Here is an 18541-nt window from a genome sequence, read left to right as displayed (position 1 = left end):
AAAAAACGAAATTACTTTCCGAACAACCAATATTATAAAAATACCGATGACACTAAGCTAATATAGGAAAATTAATTAACTCACTATGAATTTATTTGTGTTGTGTTCATGTCTATAAAAACTTAGAATGAAAAAGTAATAAATAATTTACCTATTTACACAACGGACTTCCATGTCACAAAGTGACAAAAAATAACTCAAATAAATGTTGGTTTAGTACATACATAGTTCTGAAGTCGACAATCAATATATTTCGTTGGATAACGGTGTAAACAGCGTGTCCAATTGTCTTTGGGAAGTCTGTTAAAAAATATTTTATTTTTTACTCAAAGGAGCCAAACATTTTTCCATCATTTCCGAAAAAACTAAAGAACTGTCGCTTCACTCACTTCACAAGTCCCTTATTTTAGGCCAGACCAGCTGTTTATTTACCCGTGATGCTCTGCCACTTACAGTAACGAGACACCGACCCAATTTCCTCTCAGTCACCGCCAACACTCATATCCGTTTGGGAAGTGGCTCCCAAGCATGTTAGTTGACCTTGCAGATAATTTTCCGAAAGATTAGTGATGTCGCAACGTAGTTATTTTGGGGGTATTTGTGATAAAAAATAAATGATGATTACACATTTGTTTCTAAACGTATAATGGATACATACGAAACTACGAAAATGTCACCCCTATCTTTTTCAATGGCGACTAAATGTTTTCGTTCATTTTCGTGAAACTACAGAAGCGTCACTTCACAAGTGACCTTTATCCTAGGCCGGACCAGCTGTTTATTTACCCGTGATGCTCTGCCACTCACAGTAACGGGACACCGACCCAATTTCCTCTCAGTCGCCGCCAACACTCATATTCGTTTGGTAAGTGGCTACCAAGCGTGTCAGCTGACCTTGGACAATGTTTAGGTACTAGAGGTCAATCGTGATATGTGTTGAATATTTAAAAATATTTTTTTATATATTATATAGGAATAGCAGACGAGCATGCTGTCCCCCTGATGGTAAGTGGCTACTGCCATGGACCCCAGATAGGATTAGATATTCGTACCTGCGTTCGGCCACAGATGCGCCGCTACCCCTGAGAACTAAGCTGGAACGCCTCGGAAAAGTCTGTCTCCCTTACCACACCCTTCAAACTAGAACATAGCAGCGCCTAACACTGCTGTTTTCCGATTGAAATAGGTGTGACGGTGGTGCCGCCGGAGTCGAACCACAAAAGGTTCTACCACCGTCTTATCCTGTACGCAGCAGTAGGAGATAAAATGGATTAAAGTTGTAGTTCGACGCCCTCTCCTCTTTGAAAAGATCCAGTGTCCAGCAGTTAAACAATATTTAATTGATTCTAATTCTTATTATATCCCTTATATATTACCCGTACGGACATTATTATTTTTATTTATGTGTATTTGTAGTATAATTATTATAGAATAATAACAAAAAATGTTTTTTGAGAGTAAACTTAACTTTTCGTTTAATAATTTCAGAATAAATTATGTCTATAAATACGTAGGTATAATAATATGATTCAATAAAGTATCATGAAAAATTATGCAATTTTTATTTACTTCTGACTTATTTTAAAGCTTTTTAAGCTCCCTGTAATCGAACACCGTAATTTCCTGCATGTTATCCTTACATTTAGCCAATATATATTTTTTTCAAATGGCATATGAAACTACCCGTATCTGTTGTAGTTTCCAAAAAACAAACATTCCTCTTCCATTCCGTTACCCTGAAAGCGATGGTTGTTCATTTCCACTAGCCTCCCATTCAAAGGCATCACAAAAACAGTCCTGATAAATGAATACAGAAGAGGCAATTCCCATACAACTCGTGTACGACAAATAGTTCTATATGGGATGGAATAGGGATGTGCCATCTGAAATCGATTTATACGATGTTCCGATACGTCAGTATAAGAAAAAATATAGTAACTGACAATTTTATTTGTCGATTTATTGGCCGAATTTTTTAATCGACATTAAGTAATGATTCTAATTAACCCAAGAATGAATACTAATCACATACTAATCTATCAAAAAACCGATAGCTATTATTTTTTTTATTTGCGATTATATTTTTTAAATATCCAAAGTATGAGATTTTTCCTTTTTCCTATTCATTTTTTTGACGTGACAACGTCTTAAATTAGGTTGCGGCTGGGAGTCACTTATGAAAAAGTGTAACGCCCGGTAACGTTACGATGAGTCACCGAACGAGAGAGAGGCCCGCCGAATGCCTTGCGTCTCTCTCCCACTCAACTATGATCGGTCTGCCGCGCGCGCAGCACTAGAGAATTAGGCGCATTGAATCGGCGCATGCTTGTGTCTCTGTCTTTGTCTTTCTCGAACGTTCTTGGCGTTGGAAAAACAAGAAAGCGTCACAATACAAGTTCACACGTGTGGTTAAAGTATCGTCAGCTGTGTCTGTAGTGAAAATATGGAGTGCTTAGATTCGTCATTTATCATTTACAACAACTACAACAATAAAGGTAAATAATTGTACACTGATATTTCATTATCGTAAACTATGATTGATTGATTAATTGTTAGATTGACACAAAAGTTGAGAAACTGAGTTTATAGGTTATGTCATACTATTGATAAATGTTGATAGTGTTAAGTAAATTATTAGTTTAAAATTAATTAATTAATTAATTATTATTTTACAAATTTCTTTTGAAAAATGCAACCATTCCATCAGTATTTTCATATGACGTTGTCACGTTCAACTATCGTCAGTAAACCGACTTTACAGACAACCGATTTTTTCTTTCATCAGCAAAATTTGTGGACTGCCAGGAAAATGTGAAAATCTTCTGTTTTCGTCGATAGGTATATTTTCGAGGTAGTGATAAAAATAATCGATCCTATAGTCTATTGAATTAAAATATATTTTTTTCAGGATGACTCCCGTCCCTAGAATGGGACACATCCGGAACAAACCAAGACTTTATACGAGTGACCTTTCAATTTCGAATTTCCATAACATAGGAGGTCGTCAATTTAAGAGAGCCATGACAAATGTCGGCTTTATTTTTATTTGATTCTCAATTTATTTGTAAAATTGACTTTTTGTAAAGTAAAATGGACAATTCTATGGTAAATTGTATTTACATAGATCATAAAATGTATGTCCACGTCACAATATATGATATTTGTGTTAAAACTTGTTTTAATTTGCTATAACTATTAATTAATACGGTAAAGTATAGACTTACCAAAATAATTGTTCAAGCTACAGCCATGCTACAGCACAAAATCACAACTACCTAACTAAAAACTTATTTAGAAACTTACTTATTTACTTTTCGCTTATTCATTAATGTATCATATGATTTTACTGAAATCTGCAGTACTTTAATAATAAAAAACACAGGCTTAATGGAGAGACATCGTAACATTTAACCAGAAGGGAATATTATGTAAAATATATCCCTACCCACCTTAATGTCATTGTAAGTAGGTAGATAATAATCAATCATCATCATCATCAACCCATTGCTGTCCCACTGCTGGGCACGGGTCTCCTCCCAGAATGAGACGTTTTAGGCCATAGTCCACCGCGCTGGCCACGTATTGGTAGACTTCACATAGCTTTAAGATATATTTTTTATAAATCTCTCAGGTATGCAGGTTTCCTCACGATGTTTCCTTCGCCGTTTGAGCAAGTGATAACTGATTTCTAATACGCACATAATTTTTGAAAATCAGAGGTGCGTGCCTGGGATTTGAACCTCGGACCCCTCGATCGAGAGGCCGAGTTTCTTAACCACTAGATATTAGAAGATAATAATCAATATTACCAATAATATCACTTAAGCGATTTTAATATGAGTATTTCCCTTTACATGAATAACTCCAAAAATTAAGCAATTTTCCGACAATACCTTATAATAAAATGCCCACAAAATTCTAGTTACGGGTACCGACATACACTTGATACAAATTCATAGTCACTCAAGTCCTTTACCAATAATGGAATTTAGGTAACAATGGACCCCACTTGAGTGTAATAACAAACTAATTGAAGAGCGGTTCGTTTAATGCAAACTGTTGTATGAATTGAACGCCTAAATTAAAGAGGTGTGAAGTAGCTAGGTGTTTTTAATATTTAGAATTTTCAGGAAAATCTTATATATAAAATTCTCGTGTCCCAATGTTAGTTACCGTACCTACTCCTCCGAAAAGGCTTTCACCAAATATTATATGCATATTCAGTAGGTCTGAGAATCGGCTACTATCTATTTTTCTAAGTGATAAGGATTGTTCATCCTTAACATTTTTATATTTATATGGCAACACAACGTTTGCCGGGTCAGCTAGTTTTCTACATAAAATATTATGAATGGTTCAAAATTTGAAAACGCACTTCATGATTTATCTTTAAGATTTTAAAGACCTCTCAGCTCACTGTGTTTTACTTTATTGTTACAGCAAGTGATAATTAATTTCTAACACGCACATAATTTTGATAAATTAGAGGTGCATGGGATTCGAACATTGGACCCTTGGACTGAAAAGCTGCTTTTCTTTCTACAAAAAAAAAAAAACAGAATTAGTCGAACATCCCGATATAAGACTACCTTTATCGAGCTGGCTAATGGATGAAACGTTTTTTGATTCAAATTAAATATGTCATAAACTATTGCAAATGGGTTGACTTACAAATTTCAGTCCAGAATATGATATGATATGAATATCTGGACAGAATTTTTTTAAACAAGCCATTTGCAATATAATTATCGGCATATTTAATTCGACTTAAAATACTTTTCATCCATTAACCAGCTTGGTGAAGATCGTCTTATATCGGTATCTTAGACCAAATGTATATTATACCAAATAAATTGAAAATATGTGGTAGGTTTCCATAGGTTTATAAAAAAATAAATATGTACATTTCATTTATTTCAGTTGTATTTACAAAGAGCATTGGTAGCTAAAAATATTGAATAGATTTAATGAAAGATAAGACAATATTTATTTTAGTTTGAACGAAACATGTAACAATATTACAATATAAACAGAATAATATATATATATATTTTTTTTATAATATAAGAGTAGCAGACGAGCATGCAATCCACCTGGTGGTAAATGGCTACTGCCGCCCATGGACATCTGTAATCAACCCCAGATAGGATTAGATATTCCTACCTGAGGTCGGCCACAGATGCGCCGCTACCCCTGAGGACTAAGCTGGAACGCCTCGGAAAAGTCTGTCTCCCTTACCACACCTTCAAACCGGAACACAGCAGCACCTAACACTGCTGTTATTAGGCAGTAATAGGTGTGGCGGTGGTGCCGCTATCGTCGAACCACAAAGGGTTCTACCACCTTAAATTATTTATAACTATCATGATTATGTTCAGAGACATAACTAAAGTAGAATGTATGTCTCATGTAATATATGCATTTAAATCAGGAAATATTAGCACTGCACTATGATAAATTCCATCTGTTTTTGGTACATATTTGTATTGAAATATGACAACATTTGTGGCAAAACAGTCACCATACTAAGCTGACACAGTGTTTCAGGTTCAATCCCTGACAGATAATGTTCTGGGTATTTGTGTACTCTCTGCATATAGCACCCACAAATAAGTTATTCAGATATCAATGAGTATAAAAAAAGCAAAAAATTCAATTATCATTAAGAACAGCCAAAGCCATTTCCTTCGATATATCATCCGACATAGAGTTCCTCCTCTCAATTTCTGTTTCATCACTCGACCACCAAGTGTCATCATTATCTTGTATGTAACATAAAAATAAATCATCTTCATACGTTGGAAAATAATATTCAGGCTGGTCCCATTTCTCCTTCTCGAGAACCAAATGTTTATTTTCCTTGACATGCTTTTCCAAATTTTTCAAATCGTCAAATTTCGTCTCACAGCCCAAACACTGCTTTAAATGCATTCGGTGACGTATATAGTTCACAATTTTGATTTTGTGATAAAAGTCCAAGTCTGTAGTTGCATTTGTGAATGAGAACTCATGTTTTCTTTCCATATGGTCCAATACATTATCGTATTCTGTTTCGCTGTGGTCGCAGAAGAGACAGGTAATTCCCGGACCATTTTCTTCTGTCCATTCCGACCATTCCGGGTCACTATCTTCCTCTGACTCTCGTTCAATTGCAACTGTTTGATTTGGCTTAACTTTATTGCCCCTTTTATACCTAGGTGTTTTGTATACCGGCTGATTGCCTCCTACGTAATTAACTAGATAGAATTTATCGTATTCCTTATTATCCGGATTGATTCGTTTGTGCCCTTTCTTCCTCATGTGCTCCTTAAGGATATTCCGGTCCTTGAAAAACCCTTCACAGAAGACACATTGTAGTTTCTCCACTTTTCCAGCGATGAAGTCTACCAATTCGTCAATGAATACCAAGTTATCGGGTTTTGCTATAAAAAAGTTGTGTTTTTCATACAAATGACTCAAATAATTAGCTCTCGTAGTATTTGAGATATATCTACAGAATATGCATTCTTTGATATAATTCTTGTCCTCCCGCTCAAATGCATGCAGTTCCAATAGCTTTTCTAGTTTAGTTTGTACAAGATTTGCTCTTAATTCTTTATCTTCCGGAAGGACATCACTTAATAAGAAGTACTCTTCGTTTTTAGACTTGGTCCCGTCTGGTTTGTTGTCTAAGAGCATTGTTGTGCAGAAGTATGGTAGGCTTTGATCTGAAAAATAAAGAATAACAATATAGATTATTATTAGTGAATGTTTGTTTTAACTGAAACTGGGGCTTCTTGCATTAAACCAGCACTGATATCAGAGACTACAGGTTTTTTAAACTATTTGGTTTTTCAATCTCCTCTGACCAAATGTAAATTGATAGTTTTCATTTTTTCCCAGACTTTTTTTCTAAGTATTCTCAGGCTAACCTTACCTAACCCAACCATATTTTTTATAAAAATAAAGTATACATCTAGTATTGAATTGTCACTGCCACAGTTTAACCAATCCTATATAGAATAAGAGTCCTTTTTGTATTTGAAATCAAAATATTTTTTCAAAGCAGACCCTTTACATAATTATTCTTCACTTCAAGAATCTACTAATTAATTTACAAAATGTTTCGTCAAGATAAATCGTTACAGAGTATTCAGTGAGATGTTGTTCCCTGTTGACCCCTGGAGACCAAAGGAAGCCTCATTATATTTTAAAGCAGGGTATAGTAGGGCAAGAAAGTTTCAACACAGTACAAATAGCGTTCGATAGGCTGCAGTAGAACAACGAAGTTGAGTTGTAAATAAAACTAACCTTTAAATCTCAGTCGCCAATATTTAACGTACGCGCTCAAATCAGCTATCTGGTTAACATCGGCTATAACAAGACGATGCTCCATGAATAAATGTGTCAGGAATGGCTTCTCGAGTAAAGGTAACGTGTACTTTTCGTCGCACAAAACACAAATACACTCCACAGGATCGTCTCTTTTGAAAATGGTTGGAGTTTTAGTATTCTGATGCAATGTTAGCGGTCCAAGGATTTGTTTCTCGTTTGTACTCATTTTTAATTGTGTATTTTCATTAAGATACTGTAAACTTTGCAATATTTATTGAAATTTCGGTATTGCAATCACAACAATATTCCACAAATCCACTAATCGACATAAAGTTGACAGTTGTCAGATGTCAATGAGCAATGACGACTTTGATAATTTTTATGCTATTGATTTTTATACGAAGTAACTCTAACATTCAGCCGTCATTATACGTTGTATTAATTTCGTGTTGCCCGATTAAATTTGATCAATATATAGATTCAATTATTATTTGTTAATTAAATATTATATCTTTAATCTAGAGTGACTAAAAGGGTTATTTAAGAAGGAATGTAATAAATGAGACTACTGTGTATTTTTATTCAGTTAGTTTTACTTTATTTTCTCTTATTTCTAAAATAAACAATATTACGTAAAAGTAGTAGGAACTTAGTAGAGTCTGTAATTAATTGTAAATGCCACAAGTAACTTATACAACGTTTAGTTATTAAAAATGTTATTTTTATACATTTTAATAATGATATTTAGAAATTAAAATTACCAATTACAATAATTTAAGAACAGAATAAATATTAAAGGCTTACAAAGTTGTTATTCACTTCGGTATTATTTATATTATTTTTATTAGTAAAATTATACTTTCGTTTACATTGTTTTACAATAAAAATAAAAATTGACTTATAATTATTAAGTAAGTACCTACAAAATTTTACAATAATTATGATCAATAATGCCACTATAATATTTATAAATTCCACACTAATTATTAAATTTTATAACAAAATTTAATAAAAATAAATTGTTTAACAAAAATATAGTTTATTATACTTAGCTATAACTAAATAATATTTATACAGATAAGTAATAAACTATATTTTATGTATTTGTTGTAAATTTTTATTTATTAATCACCTTAAAAAATAGAACCGCTTTACTTTTATTCCTACTATAGAAAATATTTTTATTCACAGGGCCAAAATTATGTATTCTTGTTACTAATTTTATATTCCTACAAAAGTTTCATCGATTAAAAATCATCCCTTGACATTGCACCTCATACATAGTATAGAAAAAATTAAGTTATTTCAATTCTTATGCTTATGTATATTATTATTATAATCATCACATATTCGGCAAAGCATTTAACATTTTCATAATAATTACAAATTCTAATTTATTTATTTTACTTATAAACACAAAATTATTATTTATAATACACGACCTCTCTTATAGGAACTACGTAATACATTTTATAAAGATGCTTCTATAACTTATATTGGTTATATTATATCTAATACTAATAAAAAAATAAATACCTAAAAAGTTGATTTATGTTGCAAGACAGTAGTTTATGGGAGTAAGTTCATTAAGACACCTTAGAAACTTAATATATTTTTCAAAACTAAATACTTGTTCAAATTAAATCACAATAAATAAAAAAAAACCCTTTTATTTTACGAAAAAATATTATGTTACATCGACATTCAATCAAAACGAATTAATAAAAGGGACTAACTATTTCTGTTGTAATGTAGTTTCTATCATGGTTTCTTTGGTTCCAACGTAATTTTATTGTAAATTATTAATTCTTTAAAAAAAATTATTTTTTTCAACTTTAAGAAACAACGAACATTAGTATTAAAAAAGCTTAAATAAAAAGACGGCAACCCTAAAACTAAATGACAGGTGACAGACAGTGACAGCAGATATATTTGTGATTTTTATTTCTATTAACATGACAAAGGATAGTTAGGTAAACATCCTCACATTAAATACAAAATAATTATGTTCACCTTAATACTGATTTAGCTAGCTTTACTCGAGCGTTATTCTTCTTTACAAGACGCGTTAGTATCAACATACAACATATTATACGGCACCGAGACTCCTTTATTTGAAGCTGTCACTTGAATGGCGTACTTTTTCCCAGCTCTAAGTCCTAGTACCTTTTGTACTATCACTCTTGTTCTGAAAAATAAAAAATAAATATTAAATAAAGGGAAAATTCATAAAAAATCATTAAAAGATCATTCACCAGACGGTGCTGGGTGAGGAAGGGGTTATAGAGTTAGTTAATTCATTTAAAATTAGCGCTTATTGTAAATTATTGCGCTTATTCTAATTTTATACGAGAAAAAAAACCTTGATATCCTAGGCATATAATTTTGTTAGTCTCTTTTATTTCCTTTGATTGTGAAGTGAAGTGAAGTGAAGACTGCTTCTACGGTACCTGCGTTATGCACTCAGACTAATAAAAACGACTAATAAAGTATGCGTTTTTTTAAATTTGTTTTCAATTATTGAAGGTATCAATTATTTTTATAGTGACCAGACTAGTGGTGCCCGCGTCTTCGCCCGCATTTTAAAGAAATAATATGACATACATAAAACCGAAAATTTGTACCTGCGTTGGAATGACAGTGGTGCCATCTGTCGAAAATTGGTCTTACCAACTCCCAAACCCTCGTGGGCTCTTGGACAACTACTTTGCTAAAAACCATCACTTGATCAAATGCATAGTTTCCGATTCTATAACTACTTACGAATTAAAAAATCCTTTTCCCACGGACTAAATTGGAAATCTAAACCATTCTCAAGTCCCCTTGAACACACACAACAAATTTCATCAAAATCAGTCCAGTCGTTTAGGAGGAGCCCCAGCTTTCCCCTTTGACGGTTAAAATATCTGTCGGTCAATATATTGGCGAAAAGACTCCAATAACCTTTCGTGCAATACCTACAGCAACGAATGAACTTCCATATGAACCAAAGTAAAAAAGCGTAGTAAAAAGAGCAAAGTCTTTATCCTCATACTTACGGTGGTCGTTGCAAGTGATTCATACACTGGTTTCTCATATGCGTCCGCCTGCTCGAGCATACATAGCTGTCGCTGTTCACTATCTCCCTCGTGGTGATACAATATCTGGGAAGATGATGAAATATTTTGAAATTAGCAGCTCTGGAGAAGCTTAGGACATTCAAAAAGAAAAATATTACAGCACATTTTAAAATAAATTCCATGTTATGTTTTACGGGGCCAAAGTTGTCAAAGAGACGACTGTACAAGGAAAATAGCACTTAGAAATGTTTTGTTGGTAATTTGTTTTAGTTTAAGATATGTGCATCTTTAACTATGCAAACTGCTTATTTGATTTTGTGCAGGAATAGATAGTACTGTTCGAAAATAATGCTATTTAGTAGAGGCAGATGAGTGGTGATAAGTAATAGGACAGTACGAAAGATACAAAAGAAAGTTGGCTTCAATTTGATGTCAATTAAATAACGTGTCACTATAGTTAAAAGAGCTGCAATTGGTTTTAATTTGGAGTGTCAACCATTTGGGACTAATTTAAACAAAAATATATTAATTTCAAGTATAACACCAGCTGACCTAATAACATCTGTAGCATTATGACTGGCTGGTAAGAAGGCGACATCTACAGATTTGCAAGACCTCCTCGGTCTCAGTTCCCTTACAGTGCCCCCATCTTCCAAAAGCTCTGGAGTATTCGCTCCCCATCTCGTGGTTGATGCTGTGACCTGGAAAATAACATTTACTTATGTTATTATGAGTTCTAAGAATATCCTTTGTATCTGAACTTCCTTAAGGATAATTCTTCAATACGTCAGTATTACACGGTGTTTTTTCCAACGGTGTTAAATGGCCAAATCCGAAATTAAAAGCCACGAGGCAACTTTTGAAAAAAAAGATGATTAAAACTCATTAACTTTCATTTTACAAAGTAGGTGTAATCTGGTAGTAGAAGAAATAGTAGTAATATCAGTAGGGGTGGTAGACAGTAGTGCTATTGTAGAACTCGTGGAAGTAGTAATCATTGTCATAGTAATAGCAGAAGCCACAGTAAGAAAGGATACCATTAAAGAAATAAATCCAATACTTATTTGAAATCAAAATAAAACCTTACCTCGACATTCACAGCGCCATCTCTGTACCATCGGTTTGGGATTACCCTGATAACGTATCTCATTCGTGTTTCTTCAGAACTAGAGTCAAATTGCACGGACCCTTCGTCACTCGTTTCTTGTATTGACGATGTTGGTATCGGCGCAGGTACGAAGAATTTGGCGTGTGGTTCTAAAAAAATAAAATAATAGAAGTCAAATCACATGATATTAAGTAAATAAAAAAATCAATGGCCTGCACTCCGGGAGGGCCGGCAGAAGTGAAAACTTGAATATTAACGTTGTGCATTTTTGATGTTTTGGAATGGTTAGGGAAATATTTTAGACGAATTGTTTTAATTATCAGTATAAAAGTAATATATGTGGTAAAATACAATATTCATTTATTGCGCTATCGTACACAAATTATCGTACACGAATTTTCGATCAGGTCAGGTGTCCTGGCGCGAGTTTAACATTTTTTACTCATTACAAAAAGTGCACAACCCCTCTAAATAAGTCTTCACTTCAAAAATCGTATTTTCGTAACATCTCCATACAAAAAAAGCGCATTGACAATAATATTCCAGCCAGTACATGCACGTTACATTTGGTAGCTAATGTCTATTATGAATGAGATAATTTACATAATTCGCTCACGGTAGCGTATTCTATACATAATAGGTACTAATAACGATTATAGAAAGAAACAACATCTTACCTATATCTTTTAATAAGTACAGTCTTTTGCCTCTGACAGATACTTCAACATCGACGGAACCTCCACATGTTGATATTCCAAGCCATAGTCCACCTCCTGAACTGATAGTAGCCTAAAACAAGAAATAGTTCTCGTTGATATTTTACTTGCTAGTATTACCAGTAGCATAAATGATTGATTTTAGTAAGAATATACCAACTGATATAGATTTTAATTAACACCTCTATAACTAACACAAAATGTTGAAATGCCCCATGCACTAGTGCTCTCAAAGAATAGTGCGAGGGAACTTTATTCCAAATTTCTGGAAATTATGAAAATATAGAACTCATACCTTAAAATAATAAACACTCTTCCCTCGGATATCAGATTTGTGGGGAACATTTTCTCGTAATCGCTTTGCAGTTGAAGTGCGTGGTTTTACGTTACCAATAGCCAGAAGGGACCCTGCCCTACGATCTCTAGCAACACCGAAGACGCTAACGAAATATGTCTGAAATAAAGCGAAATTTCATTATAAATAAAGAAAAAATGGGCAGTATATTTTAAACGACATCACTTAAGATAATGGTTATTGTAAAGTTTTCTTTTAAAAGTAAATATACTACTAATAAGGTTTCTTGGAAAGTATAATTATGTTGTTTAGTGACTTTTCATCTCTTGAAATTTAATGTGGGAAAAATTTCAATCGTTAATTAAGCTGGGACAAGAGAAGTATTAATGCCCTGTAGATAAATATCCAAGGATGTAGAAAATATAAAAAAATGTGATATTTTAGAATTGTTGAAATCATATAAATAGGTACTTGTTACTGAAAGATTTCATTTTACATAATAAAAGTAATAATGTAAAGGTGTCGTAATAGTTAAAGCATTTCAATCAAATACATACGATGCTAGGATCCAGATTTTCAATCAGATGATGTGTTCGCTCCCCCACACAAGCTATTACGGGATCTTCATTGGTCACTCTTGTACTTCGACCTGGTTTGACACACGGACCTATTTAGATTGATTCGTCAATATATATAACTTCAAAACAAAGACAGACTAAGTTAAAAATACAAACAAGTTACTAAGAATATCGCAAAAAGTTTTAAACTGAAACAGAATTGATTGAATACTTTTAAATTACAAAGTTCACTTTTGATAAATGAATCTAATTGATGATTTTTGCGCTCAAACGTTTTCTTTAAGAATCCCTATTTCGATGTTTTAAACCACTCTAACACACCTAGACCCAGAAGACAGATTTACATTACTCTTTGTGATATCTTCACCAGGAATTGAACCCGAAACCCTTTGAAAGGTCGGAGTGACAACCATTCTTCTACGCGGATCATCAAAAGTATATACGGATCTGCAGTATTTAAAGACAGCTGTAATAACCTTATATTCATTTTCTATATATACTTTATTATGTGTACGTTCATTAACTTTTCCTAAACCAACTTTTTCAAATACCTTTCTATTAACCTTAACCAACAAACCCCAACTCCTTAACACTCACCAAACTTCTTCCGCCTATAAACGTTCTTGAAGCTCTCGTACGAGCTAAAACTATCTGTGTCGATTTCAATTTTATTATCCACTTCGGTGACCCTTGTGGCGTTATCTGCACCGTTTGCCTTAAACCGATCAGCTTCCCCACGATCTTCTCCGGAGTTGAAACGATTGGATTTGTTCTCCAAACGACTCGCCTTTACGTCGTACTGGGCTGCGCAGAGGGATGTGTAGTTCTTTTTATGCGATGCTACGACACAGTAGTTTGTTTCTTGCGGATCTATAGGACTGAAAACAGTGGATTGTTAATTTAAAATCGATTTTAGGAATTTTAAATTGCGGAGAAAGTTGCTTTTTAATATAAATAGAGAACTATTATACAAAAAAATCGAAGGTTTATAACTACAGCCTATGTGTCAGTTAATTAAAAGTTTCCTAAAAATTAGTCTTACCTACCTACATACATACATACATTTTGAAGGTAGGTACTGCACCATCGCCACTAAGAATTCTACCTAATAACAATAGTGTTAAAGGCTGTCAATACGCCAGCTGTTTACTTATTAGTGTTTTTAAGTTAAATAACTAAGCTTCACCATTTATGTGGGTTACATACGAACCAATATTGCACGGTTCTATCTCCTTGTATGAACATTATGACTATTCATTATGAAGTATTCAATAGAAAATAATTAACAGCAAAAGCGCAAAGCATTTCTCACACCTTTTACACCTCAAACCGCAATAAAATACAGTTTTCTCTTTATTTCACAGAACTATAAAAAATATTTTTCCTATAAATGGTAGTGTTGGTGATATCCCAAAGAGGTTAATTGTCAAGGTTAAATTAATGGAATAAGAGGCAATGATCGAATCAGGTAAAACGTTGCGAAAAATCCCATTGAATTACTTTAATGGTAAGATGAGTCTTGCATTTATAGGTTCCTGCTAGATAATAGTGAAAAAGTTGTTTGAGCTTACAGCGGGGACCTATTCTGTACACATTTCTACCGTTGCTTTACGTATACGTTGTTTCGATAAATATTGTAAATTAAAATGGCGGCATTTTGATTTGTATATATAGACGTATTTGTATTATAATTTCTATGGGAACAATTTATACTCGTAAAGGTTTTTACCCGTTACTTGTGCGATATTCTCTATCCTTTATAACAAATATTCATGTTATAATTTTTTCATACATAGTATATATTTTTTTCTTTTTATAGCTTTATTAGCTGTATTAGCGTATAACTTGTTGTTATGTTTAAACACGTTATGTTGCATCCGCACACTTGGCATTTGTTAGGTATAACTCCAAATCACTACAATCGTCAAGGCTTGATCAAAAACTATGCTATAAGCGCTTGCACACAAACCAAATGATATGCTCTATTCACACCCTGGAATTTGTGACAGTTTGGTAAGCGTGGCAAACGCGGCCTAAATTTTACCATTTCGAATCCGACCTTAAGTCAAACCTGTCAAACTTATTTTGCACGACTCATGATGCGAAGCATCAGAGAGTGCTTTACGATCGAAAAATTTTTTTCGCTTCATTTTGGCGGCTATTTTTATTTTTAAATTATAATCGACGATTGTAGGTCACTGAATGCGAATGAGTAATTAATTCAGTGTCGTTTAATTGCAATTAATAAAATAAAAAACGAAAACTACAAGATATATATATATCCATGTAAAATTAACATGGATGGTGATATATCTATATCTATAGATATTATGTACATTTTATTCCACCAGGGGCGCCTGTGCATCACTTTCCTAGTACAGCTGTTTTTTTTAAATTTTTATTTTGCACGACTCATGATGCGAAGCATCAGAGAGTGCTTTACGATCGAAAAATTTTTTTCGCTTCATTTTGGAAGCTATTTTTATTATTATAGCCTTGATAGTTCATGGAATCAAGATATTTTGCATACTATTGTCGAGATAATTTAATGGAGATTAATTCCATACTTTTTAAAAATTGATTAACTGCAATAGAATTGGAAAAAAACACCAAAATAGGTCAAAAAATTTTCCTGTCCGTCATGTGTGAAACCTGAAAACACTCTAACTTGTGAAAAAATCCATCATTTGAGTTAATTTTTTTTTTAAATTCTAATCGACGATTGTAGGTCAATGCGAATGATTAATTAATTCAGTGTCGTTTAATTGCAATTAATAAAAAACGAAAACTACAAGACTGTATATCTATAGATATTATGTACATTTATTCCACCAGGGGCGCTTGTGCAGTACCTTCTTCCTACTACAGCTGTTTTTTCGGCAATTAATTTTGAACGACTTAAGTTTTTTTTTTTTATATATTTCATAATTAAATGAGCATTATGAGTCGTGCACTTTTGGATTTTCCAAACTTTTTTTTTTTCTTTTTTTTCTTTTTATTTTGCACGACTCATGTGTTTTTTTTTTCGTTATTTATTGACAAATAATTGGATAGCTATTTTTTTATTCAATTAAAAAAATGAATACTGTTAAAACAAAATATAAAAAAAAAAATTAACGAATGAAAATTTCACATATTTATTTTAAATTCTAATCGACAATTGTAGGTCACTGAATGCAAATGGCTTATTATTTCAGTGTCGTTTAATTACAATTAATAAAAAACGAAAACTACAGGACTGTACATCTATTTATATTCATAGAAAATTAACATATGGATGGTGATATATCTATAGATATTATGTACATTTATTCCACCAGGGGCGCTTGTGCAGTACCTTCTTCCTACCACAGCTGTTTTTTCGGCAATTAATTTTGAACGACTTAAGTTTTTTTTTTATGTTTCATAATTAAATGAGCATTATGAGTTGTGCACTTTTGGATTTTCCAATTTTTTTATGTTTTCTCGGAAATTTCGAACTTAAGTCGAACATGCCAAACTCAATATTTTATTTTCTTCTGATATTATGTTTAAATCTGAAGGATGATTTGAGAATACTCCCCATTGGAGTCCAGTTAGCTAAATGGTTAAGTTATCACTCGATGCGCGGGCGCATGTGATGGCATCCATACAATTACACGAACAAGAAATAAGTAAAAGAAGCCGCTATTAAATTAATTAATGTTCTGCTCATTATGAGGGCATCAGAGGGTAAATAAGATACCTTCCTTTTTTGAAAACTTCCATCATCACTATTCCCTTTAAGGGTATTACAATTTCTTATAACGATCGAGTTCTATTGATATCAAGTGTATTTTATTATTTTTATAGGATTTTTCAAGAGTGGTAAATAATAATGATATAAGTGCCTTTGTACTATTACGCCTTCAATATTTTATGATATTATCAACATATGGGGTCTTGGAAGGGTTATTAGGATTCCGAAGATCACTTTTTCTAGCGTGAAGTAGATCTATCGTTTCGGAAGGATGTGGATGCCGGCTGACTTACTTAATGAGGAGATGCTTCATTCGTCCTAGAGGGAGGGCAACGCACCTATGATCGTTTAGGTAGAACCTATGTACTATTATTATATACGGAGTTGGTCACTATGCCTATGGACGGCAGTGACCACTTACCATCAGGACTGCATGCTCATTTACTCCCTTATAATTATAAATAAAAAACACAACCATATAAAATTGAACTCTACCCCAGGTCACCTCAGACACTACGTATCCCGACAAGTTTTAATGACATGTTTCACCACTATCCACTACAAATATTCTTACTTACATTTATTTATTCCTATTATCATAGCACGCATTACATAATCACACCGAACAATATTTCACAAAAGTTAAAACAAGTTCAAAATATGCACATAGCCCGAATATTCCAAATTAAACTCAATATCGTGGAGATTAAGTAATTATTTCGTTCAACAGTTTTCACGCCTCGCCGCTCTATACGATATTTAACTTTGAATATTTAGTTTTAAGATTTACGTTCCAACGCCGTACAGCGGATGGCCTGATGCAAAAACTTGATGGAATGAAGCTTGCCTTTACAGACTCTTTATTCTATTTACACTAGCCATGCAGTAGCATTGACTGCGTGTAGTGGTGACACTGTGTATTGGTCATTAGATTGGTTTAGATAATAAATAAACATAGGTATAGGTATCAAAGAAATGTTTATATAATTATACAACTCCTAGAACTAACTTGATGATTTACAAGGTTTTGTAATTTTAATGGTTTTAATTAATAATAATATTATCAGTGAATCAGTTTTGTCTACCAAAGTAATAATAAATAATAAGTATTAAGTAATAAATAAGTATTAAAAAAACAATATGTCTAGTATTAATAAAATGAAATTGTCTAATGGTTGATTATTAATAAAGGTTAATACGGATTATTTCGACGACCCGCGTGGCGGAGCGGTTACCATACCGGTCTGACGCGCTGAGGGTCCCGGGTTCAATCCCCGGCCAGACAGAAATTTAAATGAGGAATTTAGATTTCTGTTTCTGGGTCTGGGTGTTTGTGTATTTGTCTCTGTGTGTGTCCATGGCACCCACGATACAGGGTATCCTAGTTTGGGGCTGTGAGTGTAGAATAGGTTAGTTAATCCTAATCTGAAAATATCTGAGGACCCTACAACTTTACACGGTATATTTGACACCTCGTTCGGCGTAAAGTTCAAGCGATTACAAAATAATCGACGTATGTACTCGTATCCATGTATTAATGTACCTACTCTTATATCTGTGTGTATCTTATAAATGTGTGTGATTAAAAAAGTACGATTTTACTACTACAACGTCACTAAAAATACAAGGAAAATAAAGAGTGACTTTAATTGGCGATTGTCGCTAGTGTGGTGTCAATGCAATAATTTTACTTGTTCTTATTTACTACTAGATCGACTATCAGCTGACATTTTTTGTTTAAATCCTTATTTGT

The 18541-nt window shown here is 33.1% G+C and overlaps 2 protein-coding genes across 2 annotated transcripts in view; both read right to left on the bottom strand.

Annotated features, from left to right (window-relative positions):
• Window positions 1-4911: 4911 nt before the first annotated feature.
• LOC140753872 (zinc finger protein 277) lies at window positions 4912-7655 on the bottom strand. Its single transcript, XM_073088676.1, has 2 exons — window positions 7291-7655; window positions 4912-6707 (listed from the first exon to the last, which is right to left on the bottom strand). Exons 1-2 carry the CDS (start codon window positions 7538-7540, stop codon window positions 5653-5655), a joined length of 1305 nt encoding a protein of 434 aa, XP_072944777.1. The 5' UTR covers window positions 7541-7655; the 3' UTR covers window positions 4912-5652.
• A 323-nt stretch (window positions 7656-7978) lies between these two features.
• The window catches only part of LOC140753751 (protein NDNF), a 52026-nt gene continuing 41463 nt past the window's right edge, over window positions 7979-18541 (bottom strand). Inside the window, exons 6-13 of the mRNA XM_073088521.1 lie at window positions 13668-13948; window positions 13050-13141; window positions 12493-12651; window positions 12159-12270; window positions 11461-11630; window positions 10926-11074; window positions 10353-10457; window positions 7979-9502 (exon numbers count right to left, since the gene is read on the bottom strand). Of these exons, the coding sequence (XP_072944622.1) occupies window positions 9361-9502; window positions 10353-10457; window positions 10926-11074; window positions 11461-11630; window positions 12159-12270; window positions 12493-12651; window positions 13050-13141; window positions 13668-13948 (1210 nt within the window). The 3' untranslated portion in view covers window positions 7979-9360. The remainder of the gene's footprint in view (window positions 9503-10352; window positions 10458-10925; window positions 11075-11460; window positions 11631-12158; window positions 12271-12492; window positions 12652-13049; window positions 13142-13667; window positions 13949-18541) is intronic.

The sequence above is a fragment of the Epargyreus clarus genome, unplaced genomic scaffold, assembly GCF_041222505.1.
Source record: "Epargyreus clarus isolate Ecla_fem2 unplaced genomic scaffold, WU_Ecla_fem_2.2 ptg000027l, whole genome shotgun sequence".
NCBI lineage: Eukaryota > Metazoa > Arthropoda > Insecta > Lepidoptera > Hesperiidae > Epargyreus > Epargyreus clarus.
This window is presented reverse-complemented; position numbering and strand designations above follow the sequence as displayed.

Bases quoted from the DNA above. Each gene is read 5' to 3' on its own strand.
- LOC140753872 (XM_073088676.1), bottom strand. From the start codon at position 7,540: ATGAGTACAAACGAGAAACAAATCCTTGGACCGCTAACATTGCATCAG. The intron at 6,708-7,290 runs GTTAGTTTTATT...TTTATTTTTCAG, and splicing joins TTGGCGACTGAGATTTAAAG to ATCAAAGCCTACCATACTTC.